The following is a 14,354-nucleotide window of genomic DNA, read 5'->3' on the forward strand; positions in this document are numbered from 1 at the left end:
ACACCTTGCTGGGGTCATTTGACCTCAGTACTCTTTCCTGCCATGGCAGGGGGTCGGACTAGATGATCTGCTCAGGTCCCTTCTGACCCTAGAAGCTATGAAACTATTTCTTGTAACCCCTGGGGCGACTTGGTGAGTAGAGCCTCACCAATTCCCTTCTGTGCCCCCATGATGAATGTACAGGCAGCCACAAGGTCGCCTCTCAACCTTCTCTTCCGGAGGCTGAAAAGGTCCAGGTGCCCTAGTCTGTCCTCGTACGGCTTGGCCTGCAAGCCCTGAACCATGTGAGTGGCCCTTCTCTGAACCCTGTCCAGGTTATCCACATCCCTCTTGAAGTGTGGCACCCAAAACTGCACACAGTATTCCAACCGCAGTCTGACCAGTGCCTGATAGAGAAGTTTCACCTCCTTGGTTCTGTTTGTCATGCATCTGCTGATGCATGATAAAGTGGCATTAGCTTTGCTCATGTTCATCTTGGAGTCCATTAGGGCTCCAAGATCCCTTTCTGCTTCCATGCTCCTGAGCAGGTCATTTCCTAGGCAGTAGGTGTGCCGGACATTTTTTCCTCCCCAGGTGCAGCACTAGTTATAGCATAATAAGCCATTGCATGGTAAATCTTGTCCATGTTACTTATTTAGCCGTCTTACACTAAGAAAGAAAAATTAAACCAGGAACATTTTTAGCAACTAAATGCTGAGTATGTGTATGAGGGCCCTAGGAGGGTGGTAAAGCACTGGGCCAGGTTACCCAGAGAGGTTGCAGACTCTCCATCCTTGGAGGTTTTTAAGACCTGGCTAGACAAAGCCTTGGCTGAGATGATCTAGTTGGGGATGGTCCTGCTTTGAGCAGGGGGCTGGACTAGATGACCTCCTGAGGTCCCTTCTAACCCTAATTTTCTATCAGGTGGTGGCTAGAAGCCAGGACACCTGGGCTCCACCTGGGTGGTACAGGGTGGGAGGTGAAGAGTGCAAAAGCCAGAGCATAGAGCCAGGATGTGGGGAGCCATGGGCCATGGGGGTTGCAGCTTCACTTCAAATAACAATGATTTATGTACACTTAAAGGCTTTCTTTTAGAATAAAAGGCGACCCAGCAGGCTTGTGGGGGGAAGCCATAGCTTCCTCAGTTTCTCTTCCTTTTTTCTGTTCTAAATTTCCTGAGCCTCTTCTCCCTCTCCCAAGTATCCTTCCCTCATTTAAATTTTCTGGTCGCTTCCCCCCAGTTTTCTTACAACTTCCTCAATTTTGCTTGGTTTCTATTCAAGTAGAAGCTCCACACTGGCTGCATTTCAAAAGATTATTCCCATTCTAGACATAATTATCAGTTGTAGCAACGTCCTTCATTTTAACTCTAGGAATGTCTTGGAAATCTTTAATATCTGAAACTAGAATTAACTTGTTTATGTGATCCTAGTGTATACAACTGTTACCTTGACATATTATTAGTATTATATGTATTTTTAACGAATAGCCAGCTAGCTATTGGGCAGAAGTTTGGCACTCAACTGGTTTTGAGTTGATTTCAGTGCTATTGCTATGTAGTGCATATGGGCAGGGAGCCTTTTCAGGGCAGCGTTATGGCTATATACATTTAAAAATTAAACAAGTTTTGCAGGTCCTGGAGCAGAGCCACCACTTTGAATCTCACTTCAAGACTTGGGCAGACACTTCAAATGAGACATAAAGACACTAAATCTGGTCCTAAATCTTTCTGGTTTCCAGAAACAAAATTGAAGTGTCCATCTGAATTTTGCTTCAAAACATCATGTTGAAGTCCCTTCTCTCCAGCCCCATTTTTAAGTTCTCTGGTTGGAAAATGGAAGTTTTATCAAAATCAGTGGGTTTTTAGGGAAAAACTTCCCACTGAAAATTTCCAAACACCTCTGCCAGGAAGCCTACAGCTCTGGCTAGTCAATGATTATGCATTTTACATATGATAGTCATTGGTTAAGAAACAGAAACAGCCCTGGCAGCAGGGTCTGGAGCTCAGGAGTCTCCCTCTCACTGGAATGCCATAGCTCTTACAGACAGACCAGACCAGACTAGACCCCCTCTTGCTTGGTTTCCTACTGGCCTCATCACTCTTGCACTTATGACTGCCCAATTGCCAGGAGAGGTGGAGAGTCCCCTTTCCTATTTAAATTGGCTTTATAGCCTATTATACAGTCTGATGTCCAGGACACTTATCCAAAGACACAGGAGATTGATGTAGAATTAAATCTATTCAGGTGAATGGTTTGAGCTGTTGAGCAGAAGGTGGGTACCATGACCACCACTGTTTTTAGAAGCTCATTATGCAGCTGCCCCAGAAATGGGACCAGGTGTTGTGAATTGCAAGTGAATAGAGGCACGTAATGCATCACTTGAGGGCGGAGTGGGTGCAGGCACACAGCTGTGCTTTAGTTCTTCCTACTGGCTACCTCACAATGTGCCCAAATCTTCTGAACTGTCCTTTAGTAGCCTCTACCTCTCTTACTCTGTGTAGAGCACCTAGGTGTGTAAACCAGAATCACTATTAGGCATCTCCAAGACCTCTCCTTTGACAGTAGAAGCCTGTTTGGTTGCATGCCCAATGAAGTCATTTTGCATCTCCCTCCTGGGTCAGGCACTCAAAAGTTAGGCAGGAAACACCTGTACATACTGAGACACTTTGAATCCTATCTATGGTTTTTATCTGGAAATAAATAATCACCCAAAACAAAACAACCCTTAGAAGCCAGTATCCAAAAAAAAGGGGTGGGGCAAGGGGAAACAAACAGGAGAGCATTTTAGGCAAAATAATTCATAGAATCATAGAAAAATGCAGCTGAAAGGGACTGCTGCAGGTCACCAACCTCCTGCTGAGGCAGGATCATCCCTATTCAAACCATCCCATCCATCCAAGTTCTATTCTAATCTATTCCTAAAGCTACACAACCTGTTTTACAGCTACAAGACATATTGCCCAAAGACACCAAAAACACACTAGTCTGCCATAGGTAAAGCAAGGGAATGAGGCTTCTCAGTATCCCACCACTGCAAAAGTGCTCAAGAGATGAAAGGAAGAGGGTCATGCCTCCTGCTGTAGAGGAAAGCAATATTTCCCCCTCTTCCCCCCTACCCAGTCTGTGCCAGTTTGACAACAGGAAGAAATATCTTCTGGATCCCAAATGTGGCTCTCAGCCTGACCCTGAGCAGAGGGGCAAGACCTCTAATCAGGAGCTTCTGGGTTTAACTTCAAGCAGAAGCACTGGCACACCATAATTAAAAACCCCCAGCCTTGGCTGCAGCCAACACCCAGTGCTTCTGGGGAAGGTGCAAAAAAGTCCTAACCACCAAAGCACTTGGAAGCGGGAAAAAAATTTTCTGGACTCACATGGCAAGCAACAAAGCCTAGAAGCATGGAAAATGCCAAATATCCTCCATGCTGCTCTGCATGGACAGCAAGCATGACTGCACATCAGACTCTCTTTAGGAAGGGTCAGACCTACTTCTTCCATATCTCTGCCTGCTTATATATCCCAGCTGCTTTAATCTTCTCTTACAACTAAGCCGGTTTGGGAGCTCTGATTCATTCTCCTGCTGGGAGCATGTTCCTGGGCTTCCAATTGCTGCTCTTTACAGAACACTCTAGACACAACTACTCCTAGATCATCCCTGACCAATGCTTATCCAACCGCTTCTTGAACACCGCCAGTGATGGAGACTCCATAACTTCCCCAGGCAGTCTGTTCCATTGTCCCACTGCTGTCACAGTGACAAGAGTTTTTTCTGAAGCCATCTAAACCTACTCTGCTGCAGCTTCAGGCCACTGGTCTTATGCATCCTGCCCTTTGCACCATAAAAACAGTCTCCTCCCTTTTCATTATGGCAGCCCTACGATAAGTAAAGGCTGTCTATTTATTTAACCCTCTTCTCAGATGGTTTGCCTCACAAGCCCTTTATCATTTTTGTCACCTACCTCTAAGATGCTCTCTAGCTTCTGCATGTGCTTTTTAAAATGTGGAGATCAAAGCTGCACACAGTTCTCCAGATGAGGACGCCCGTTGATTGTCTTTCTACCTTGTACTCGATTTACCTGTCCCACATTTCTCCAATTTGTTTCTGAGGTCATGTAATACTGCCAAAGTATACTACAGTCCAGATATGCTATATCTACTGCATTCTCTTCATTTACCTAGCTAGTTATTTTGTCAAAGAAGATTAATTGCTTTTTCGTTTCTGCATATTTTTTAATGGAGCTAAATGGTTCTTTGTTCATTTCAGCTTGGAGTCCTGCAGAAAAAAATCTGAACATTTTCAACTGAAAATTTTCAAAAAGCAGTTTGTTCTTAAAAATGTGGGTTTTCCAAATAACTCAGTTTCCTTATTTCTTTGCTTGAGCAAAGAATGTCACAAGTATTATGAATGTGATAAAAGGGAATTTCCAGGTTCACAACAGGGAAAATAGCATAAAAGTGGATTGTCATTTCATTTCACTAGAATTTAAATGAAAAATTGTATTTAAGTTGGCTTTTTTTGTTTAAAACTCTGATCTAGAGAGTAACGTTTGCATTTACTTACCTCTTCAGAAGGGTAGGTTTTTTTCTTGAATAAATGACTCTCATTTAATTGGAGTATGATATAGAAGTTGTTTTGAATTAAATGTTCTACTGTTCTTTTATATTGTTTGTAATGAGAAAAGAAATACTTTGTGATTATTTTATATCCAGAAGGACCTAATTTAGATGACTTTTAATGAATGAACCAATGAATATAAAATAAGTTTTAACCCACATCCAATTGATTTCTTCTGCAATAAAACTCAATCATCTGAACAAGGTGATGCACTAGCTCATGCACGAGCTTGCTGATTGGCTTGCATGGTAACTCTTTCTTTTTCTCTTTTGAATAATTTAAGCAGGATACAGTTTTGGTTTAGTTTTGAGTTAAATAATTAATTCCAAAATGGTAATAATAATTAGCACTCATAGGGCTTTTACACCTATATTTTAAAAATGCTCTAGAAAATCAGGTATTATTATTTGTTTTAAAGACAAGAAACGTGAGGCAGTCAAATGAACTGACTTGCAATTTCACATAATACATTACATAAGAATAGAGCCCAGGTTTCCTGGTCCTATCCAGTAGCCCAAAATGCCTTCTTAAAATTGTATTCTCATTAGTGTCAGACTTTCTATTGAACAAATATACACACATGGTGCTCTAAGAGGTCTGTGGCCCTGGTGACAAGTGTCGTCATCTCTATGTGGCCTCTGACCATGCTAAGGAGGGCTGCCATAGCAATACGTCATGCCCACAAGCTCCTGTTCTGCACATGCCAAATGCTGAGAAAGTGTAATGTAGCTGCCATGAGAGCAGTGGTTGGTGCATGCCAATAAGCATAAGCAAGACTGAGAGCTTCAGAAGGGCAGCGCGAGTTGCCTGGGTGCAGGCCAAACAGCTGCTACATTATTTTTTTTTGACATTTGGCTCATGTGGAATGGGAATCAGCAGGCAGGGCATATCTTCACGGCGGCACTCACTAGCACTGCCAGAGGCTGCATGGACACACCCTTTCGGTCTGTTTGCCTTCTTTATTGCACTAACAACTAATGGGTTTCTCCTATAGTTTTCTCATCCATTCTGGTATTTCTTAAAATGTCATTTGCAATTTTTCAGCAATGGCCCTGTTGGGCACTTAACACCTTTTTGGGACTTTCCAAAAATTAGTGTTGAGATGCTGTAAGCATCATAGCTCTTCTGTGTTTCTTGTATAAAAAGCTTCCATCAAACATGAAGTGTGAAATTGATTAAGGATTACTTCTAGTCTAGTATAGCAAAAAAGAAAATCCTTTTGCTGCCAATTGCAGTAATACTTAGCCTGCTGTTCCCAGTCAACTTATCAGCTGAAGCTCTTTGTAGAAAATGTTGCCAAAGATTTTTTTTTTTTAACTGCACGCTTTAGGTACGTCTTTCCTGAAATCATGAGTAATGCATCACATATGCGATCTCACTCTCCACATAGTGCAAATGGTAACTGTACTGTCCTTTTTCTTTTGAACTTGTGTGTTTGCTACAATTTGCTGTGGAGTATGAATTCATCTGCCAAGTGGGGTAAGAAACTGCATTGAGTATAATTTGAACGGGCCAACGTGAATAATGAGTGCTCATCAGCTGATGGCAATCAGCAGAGCTGTTTTAGGTTTATTTTTCTTTTTTCTTCTTAGGGTGGGGTGTGGAGAGGGGATTTAGATTGACAGCTGGACCCACTGACTTTGAGAGACTACTTAATCAAATCCAGTAAATAGCGCTTATTAATTTCAGTAGCAATTTCGCTGTTCAATTGCTATGACTTTTATTGAAGCAAAATAAATATATGGTACTTGTTGTATACATAAACCCACCGGCTCCACATTTCACAGGTCTCTGTAGCTCAAGACCTGCGCTGTTGCTAAAAATAGCAACCAAAATGCAAGCTGACCCTGTCTGTCAGGAATCTCTCTCTCAACAGGAGCTTTGCACTTCTCCTTTATCTGAAGCAGAGGTCAGCAACCTACAACCTGAGGTGTCATGGCTTGGGCAGCAGACTGCCTGCAGTACACTACAGCTGGAGGCTTCAGCAGGAGAGCTCTCCTACACCATGCTGGTTAGACAGCATGGGCTCCAGCAGAGGTGGGGCTCTCCCCACACCACTCCCTAGGGGACAGGGAGAGGTGACAGAGGTGGCTAGGTGTACTCCCCAGTCACTTCAGACCAGGGCTACGTCATTCTGGCCCCTGCTAGAAAACATTGCTGATGACTCCTGGTTTAAAGCAAGACAGATGCATCATTATATAATACTTACAATTAAGCTGAACTTGTTTCAGTTCCAGCAATAACAAATATCTGGCCTGTTGAGAGAAGTTTCTTCTATTGCTGGTTAACCTAGAAGTTTCAAGTACCATACCAGGGCACTAGACAAATGTGAATTAAAATAAATGGTTTTCAGTCATTTTGAATTTGTGTTGCTCTTTGTTCCTGCTCCTGAAATGTACTTACACAAACTAGTGCAATCAGGTTGCTTCAACTGGCAGTGCCTTTAGATTTGGCATTCACTTGCTCCTTACTGCCATGCCGCTTTCCTCTGCAGGTCCAAAGAGACCCCAATTCATGAGTGGCTGTCATTTTCTCAGTTCAGTCTTGTTATTCTTCATATAATGACAGCTATCATTTAGTACATAACCATTCTAACAGGATTGTTCACATGCCTAGATGCTTCCAAAATAAACTGTTCCAAAAAGTCACCTGAAAGACTGGTACAAAAATATAACAACGAAGAAACACAAAGACATCATTGCTACCCTTAGAGCTTGCATATTTATTGAACAAATCCTACTAAAATAGCTAAAATACATTGGGTACTTGTAGTGCATTATTAAAGATCACATTGTTACAAAAGCCTGCATTTTCAGCAGTACACAACTGCACCTATACATAAATGCCACAACTGCTGAATACTGTTTCTTGCTCTATATACAGCACAGTTGATGTGTCTAATCTATCAGAAAAGAAAATATACAGGAAAGGGAATACAGGGCATGGATGGAGGGAGAAACCCAAGAAATGCAGTGCATGCATTGGTATTAACAGTCAAAAGCGAAAACAGTTCAGAACAAAGCCTGCCCTGTAAAAGGAAGAGCTAAAAGACAGAGTTATATAAAAAATTAAGGTGGGCTTTCAGACTGTGTCTAACACAACAACATTCCATGAGTAGATGATACTGCTTTTTTGTTTGTGTGTGTGTTTGTTTGTTTGTTGGTATTTCCCTGGGAGCAACTACAAAAGTGTAAGAGCCACATGTTGACAATAGTGTGGAAATAGGCTCTTTGCTTTTTACAATTTTCTCCTGCTGAAGTTGGAGGAAACAATTAGTTATTCTGTTCCTAACGTATCACCTATATTATTGATTTTAAGAGGACATTAAAACTTGCCTCTGTTTTCAAAAAAAGCCTTTTAGAAAAGACAGAGTGTAAGAGATTTCCAAAGACCTCTGGAAAATTATTGCTCGTTTTTCTCCAAGTTAGGTGGACAGGATACAGAAAGGAGATTTTAAGTAAATTACAGTTTTGTGACTGCTCCCACTACAACTGCATATTTGTGAGTGTACCCTGATAAGGAATAGGTTCCTCTCTTTTACTCTATTAGTAGTTACTCACCTACAGCACTGAATAAGAAAGCCACACTGAAGACACAAGGAAACAAGTCAGTCCAATCTAAAGAACAACATTCAGGAAAACAAAGTACCAACACCTTCTCAGAACATGGAAATAAAAAATAACTCCATCAGAGCTACCTTGCCAAGGAGCATGTTTAAAGTCCAAAATAGCACCATTCATCAGTGTCTCAAATCCTGTGGCAGCATCACAATCACTTACCACAAGGAAACCATGAGTTTCATACTACTTCTATACATCAAAAGAGTACATGGATAAAATATAGAGCTATACAGACAATTGATGAAAATAAACTACTAGGCTTGTTACATCTAAATGAAAAAAGGGGGACTCTCAGCCTCTGCAAGAAGCAGTTAGGAATGATGGAAATGGAGAGGCAGCTGTTTACCAGCTGCGTGTGAGCAGTGGAGTTTGAGTAGTGGAAGACATTGCTGTAGTCGAACCAGGCCTGAAGGCCCACCTGTAATGTTTTGTAAACATGGATTCACAGTGTGAAATTCTGAGAGCTTTTTCTTGAGTCAGAATGTTAAAAACTAGTTTTATAATACACATTTGTCCACTGTAATTCTCTAAAGCAAGGCTCAGAGTCCCATAGTTTCTTCTTACACTTGATGATTTACACAGAAACAATTCCCGATATATGACACCATGACCTCATCAAACCCATACACCATATGTAATACAAATGTAGGAATTATGATTAAAAGGAATAGAGGTAATTGATTTTGGTGAAATGGTGTCCATAGTCATTTGGTGGAATCAGGAACAAAGCTTCAGTCTCCTTGTTCTTCTTGCGATTTACTTCTTTTGGGATAAGAAGATATCCCTGCACAGGAAGGGAAAAAAATTAGTTGTGCTTCTACAAAACCAGTTCAATGAATTCCACTCCCCCCCTTATATCCTTAGATTTTTTATGGTCTTGTAAAGTGTAGCTAACACAGTAAACAGTTTATTCAAATGTAAATATTAGTTCCATAGGAGAGACTGGATTGTTTAAGAACTACACAGAAGTCTTAGGGATTTGGATTAAAAAAACTGTCTTTATTTTTAGCTGAGTCAGTGTCTCCTGCAGCGCAGGTGACTAAGTTTACAAAAAATACATCTAGTGGCCAAACTGGGAAGCTTTGCTGCTGCCTGGAACATGCAAAGAAGCATACCATTTGAGTAGGATCCTGGGTAGGGCTTATGCTTTAAGCTACAAGTCTCCCCTCAGTTCACCATTCTGCCTAGGAAATGTGGATTCTACACTTCAAAAAATGGTTCTACCTTCCTCCAAAATACCCAGCTAAATCTCTGGTCCGGTTTTAAAGCAGGTCTGTTTCCCTCCCACCCATCTCTGGAGCAACTCTTAATCCTGTAAGTATACGTTAGGAGCAGTCCTTTGCCTTTCCAACTTCAGGAATTGCAAACAACTCATCCCCCACACAGGACTATAAAGGGATGGAGGGATGACTTCTTGAACCTATCCTATCACACACATGCACCTCTGCAAGAGTCAGGGGCCATCTAGGCCTGAATCTGTACCTGAACATTTTGCACAAGAAACTGTTTAGCATATGAACTCATATTTACATAAATTTTGTTTGCTAGATGGCTAATTACCTGAGTTGCATATACAAACAACCAAAATGTGTTAAAAAAATCATGAAGGTAAAACTTGGTACCACACACTTATGGATTGGGTTGTTACTCAGAAAGAAAATAATTCAGTGTTTTTACACCAAGTGCCTCTTTATGGCAAGCTGTTTCATGACACCAGACATTTGTTTAAAAATGGAAGCCAGGAACACAGAAAATTAAGGTTAAAAATTCTATCTATGAAATGTTTGTGATGAGAGGGATCCATTTTATTGTTGCATCTGCTGTAGTATATAAAAAAGTTGAGTTATAAAAGAGCACTTTGTTATTGTAGCATACCTTTTAGAGCTTAGGACTCTCAAGCGAGGCAGCAGCACCCTGGGGTGCCTTGAGTACCTTTTTACAGGTTCTGCAGGGTGCCATGCAATGTTAGCATGTTAGGTGTACAAACTTGATTCACAAGATAAATCCAGAAATTTCAAATAGGCATCCCAAGTATTAAAACATTCTGATCCACTGCCATCTTTATGAGTAGTTTGCAATATAAGAATTGCTCTATTGTTTTTCTGTAGTTAAAAAAGAAGAAAAATGACCTGACTGAGTCTACAGAGGAGTAACTTAAGTCTAAAAAGGTTGAGAACCACTGCACCGAGTGTCTTTCCAGCACTACTTTAATGAAAAGAACATTTATCCGTCTCTCACTGGCCCAGCAAATGGTAATGTAACATCCCATCACTGAGTCCATGCTATTAAAATAGTGCAATGTTAGTGATGTTATTTTGGCTGATTCCCATTCACTACAGCACAAATATTTAAAACACCCCAAGGGCCCAGGTACCAAATCACTAAAGCCTTTTCAAATGTGCTTCAGAGTCTATCCCTACTGAGCAAAGCAAAAAGCATTTGCTTAACCCCAGATGAAGATCTCAAAGCTAAGCACGTGCTTAACTGTTTCACTGAACAGAAATACCTTGCCAAATTGGGCGCTTTAACCGTAAGCTACATAAAATTACTAACATGCCATAGACTCAGTCATAGAGAAGAAAGGCTGGAAGGGATCTCCAGAGATCATCTAGTCCAAACCTTCCCTTGAGGCAGAATCATCCTATCCAAACCAACCCATTAACCACGATCTAAACTCTACAAAAGACTACCCTCAACCCACAGGTAAAGCAGGGGAACCATGACAACGTTTTAGAAGCAGGACAATATATGGTCAAGAGGTCCTGGGTAGAAAGCCCATGACCCCCACTTCAGAAGCAGCCAACCCCCCACCCCTGTCCATACCAATCTGACCATGGGGTAAAATTCCCTCCTAACCCGAGATATGGCCAGTCTGACCCTGTGTGGAGCAGCAAGACCCTCTAGCCAGGAACCTCTGGCTTTGCTCCTAGCAGGAGAATCAGCACACCCCAACTGAAGTCCCCAGCCTTAGCTTTAGCCACCAACCAACGCCTCTGGGGAGGCTTAAAATCGTCCTGACATATAGCAGAAAAAAAGGGGGAGGCAGAAGCAACCAGCAAAGCCCAGAAGCATGGAAAATACCCATGGTAGAAAATGCCATCCTTTCATGGAGGAAAAAAACACTAATTATTAATTGTTGGAAATGATCAAAAAAGCTGTTCTGTTTTGTTTGTGTTTTTAGAAAGAGATCATAAGTAGAAGCATGAGCCATCTCAATTAGGAAAATGATCAGACAAAAGAGTACTACAAAATAGCACAGCATTTTTGGAAGCTTTCATAAGAAACCAAAGTCATTGTTAGTATAAACTGACTTTTTTGAATTCAGTCTTTTTGACAAGAAAAGTATAAAATTTAGGAATCATAAAGAATTACCATAAAGAATCTCCAGGAACAGAATAAGCACACACACACACGTCTCGTGATTTGAAAATGTACTATTGTGAGCCGATTTTTTTTTCCTGGCCTCAAAGCCAACAAAGCTGTAATTTATATCAGATTTTCCATATTAAATGTATTCAGTTGCTCTGAGAACTCAGCTATTCCATTACTTTCCCACTGCCTCAATTCAGATTGGAACCCGGCAACAGGCTAAATTCTGCTTTACAACTCCCATAAGCACACACCCAAAGCAATAGTCAGCAATATCCTCAAGTCTTTACTCAAGGGCAAGAATACCTTCTCCTTTAGACCAATTTTGGCTGCAGGAGAATAAAGGACTCTGAACGTATGAAAACCCCTTGCTAGGGAGCAGCAGACCCTACACGTGGGAGGGACTGGGATCATGAGCAAATGTATCTGACTGCATCAAGGGAAGAATTATTGAGCAGGGGCTCATGTTAGGTCATATGCTGGAAGCAAGTATACAGACACCCTATAGGGCTGCGGAAGGAAATACACCCATTTTCTCTTCTTGATTTTACAGACTGGCTACTTAGGTATGACAAAGAAAGAGAATTCTTTCCTGTCCCTGCTAGAACAAAACAGGAGTTTTGTCTAAGAACTTCAGAATCAAGCTCTTCTCGTTGAGGCCCAGTGACTACACATTCTCTTAACAGAAAACTCAGTTGCTTCACAAACGTTTTTGCTTTAAAACAAACCAAAAACAACTAAACACTAATTTGTTACTTGTTGATCATTACAGGATATGGGGGGGAAAAAAAACTAGAAACTTACACACGCACACACACAAACCAAAGGTCTGGGCAAGTTTCCAAAAGCATTGTGTTGAGCAGTTCCTTTTCAGCTGTGAAAACAATCTCAGTCCTGAATTTCTGCCACACAATCATAAGATAAAAAATCCCATGTGACCTTTCTGGGTCTGGAAATATGTTCCCATTATTAAATATATCCCTTTATACTTGCTTGTTGCATGAGAAAAAATATCTTTTAATCTGAAATCAGGAGCTCAAAAACTGTTCAGTATTATGTCAATATTTTAGGCTTTTTAGGATTGCTTAAGAGTCCACAAAACTGTTCAACTGAAGGCCTCAGCACTTTCCCCAAATTATTTTGACTAATTTTATAAACCTGATGAAAGAATTAGATTCTGAACATACTGTTTCAGATAAATGTGATACTTTGAAGGATGTCAGAGTGTAAATGTCTAATACTAGGCTAAGTTTTGAAACAATTATCAAAAATAAATTAATGATGGTCCTAAATATTTATTCTCCAAGTATATGCAAATTACCTTTGAACCACTTACTGATGCAAATATACCCAAATGAAAAAGCTGGAATCCAATAAAACCAAGAAGAAATTACAATGCAGTATTTCTGTCCATCTCAGAATTCATTAGTCATTTGGTTATTTTTTTTAGGCCTGGGTAAAATGATGAAATATCTTCAGATTGCAAGAAGCTTGGAATAACTCTGCTCCTTCACATATCCACGTGCACTGCTGTGTTGTTCCTTTACTGACCCACTTATAGTTTCAACCTTGGGCTGCAGAAGCAACTTGGTATAAAGGTGGATGTTGATCCAGGAAAACCTTCGTGGCAAGAGTTACCAACCTGGACAGTGTGAGTGCTAGGGCTGCGAAAATTGTTCACCAAGTGTTTAGTTTCGAAGCTGTTTTGACGCGTTTCGAGCTCGAAACAACGAAAACAAAATGAAACAAAAGCCATCAAAACACCTTTGAAACGAAATGAGGGCACTCAAAGCAGCCCAGCGGTGGGAGGCAGGGGAGAGCCAGGGCTGCAATCTGAACAGCACCACAGCCCCATGTAGCTCAGCCCTAGCTCTCCCCGCCTCCCACCATGGGCTGCACTCCATGCAGCTGGGGGAGCTGATTGGACCACAGCCCTGGCTCTGCCTGCTTCCCATCACCAGCTGCGTTCTGAGCGGCATCGCAGCCCCATGAAGCTCAGCCCAGTGGCAGGAGGCAGAGCACAGCCCCGGCTCTCCCCACCACCTGTTGCTGGGCTGCTCTCTTTGGCTCTGCTGCCAGCCCCATGGAGCTCAGCCTGGCAGAGGGAGGATGGCAGGAGGCAGGTAAAGCTGGGGCTGCGCTGGCTCTCCCACTGCTGGGCTGAGCTCCTTGGGGCTGGCAGAGCCAATTGCAGCCCAGCTTGGTGGCGCGAGGCAGGGAGAGCCAGGGCTGCACTCCACCTCCCGCCACCAGGTTGAGCTCCATGGAGCCTGGTGCTGGGCACGGGCTGCGCCCAGCACTGGTCCCAGGCGGCAGTAGCAGCCTCCTGTCATCTGGCACAGATCCAGAGGCCCACACCCTCAGAAAGAGTCCAGCACAGGCCCACAGCCCTACCAGATCTGCAGGCCTAACAGGAGGCTGCCACTGCCAGCAAGTGTCATGAATTTTGCTTTCAAGACTTTAAGGTGTGGAGGTCTCAGAAACTGCAACTATCTCCTTGAAACTCGGCAGGCTTCACGCCCTCAGAAGGGACTACCATCCCTGCAATTTGCATCCGAAACAGGCAACAATGACAACATTTTAGGCATTTTCATGATTCACTGTTATAGCCTATGGATGAAATGACAAAACCGGCCAAAAGAGCAAAACAGTTTCAACTAAATGAAATGGGACAGTGCTTCAAAATGAAACAAAACACTCTGTCCTTTTGAAACTGCAAAAGGGACATCGAAATGAAACAATGGTGTTTTGCATAGCCCTAGTGAGCACACC

General features: G+C 42.0%; 1 protein-coding gene across 1 annotated transcript in view; it reads right to left on the bottom strand.

Moving 5' to 3' along the window:
- Positions 1 to 7,290: 7,290 nt before the first annotated feature.
- The window catches only part of NREP (neuronal regeneration related protein), a 29,079-nt gene continuing 22,015 nt past the window's right edge, over positions 7,291 to 14,354 (bottom strand). Inside the window, exon 5 of the mRNA XM_019531722.1 lies at positions 7,291 to 8,997. Coding sequence (XP_019387267.1) covers positions 8,872 to 8,997 — 126 coding nt within the window. The 3' untranslated portion in view covers positions 7,291 to 8,871. The remainder of the gene's footprint in view (positions 8,998 to 14,354) is intronic.

This window comes from Crocodylus porosus, unplaced genomic scaffold (assembly GCF_001723895.1).
Source record: "Crocodylus porosus isolate Cpor-Errol unplaced genomic scaffold, CroPor_comp1, whole genome shotgun sequence".
Taxonomy (NCBI): Eukaryota; Metazoa; Chordata; order Crocodylia; family Crocodylidae; genus Crocodylus; species Crocodylus porosus.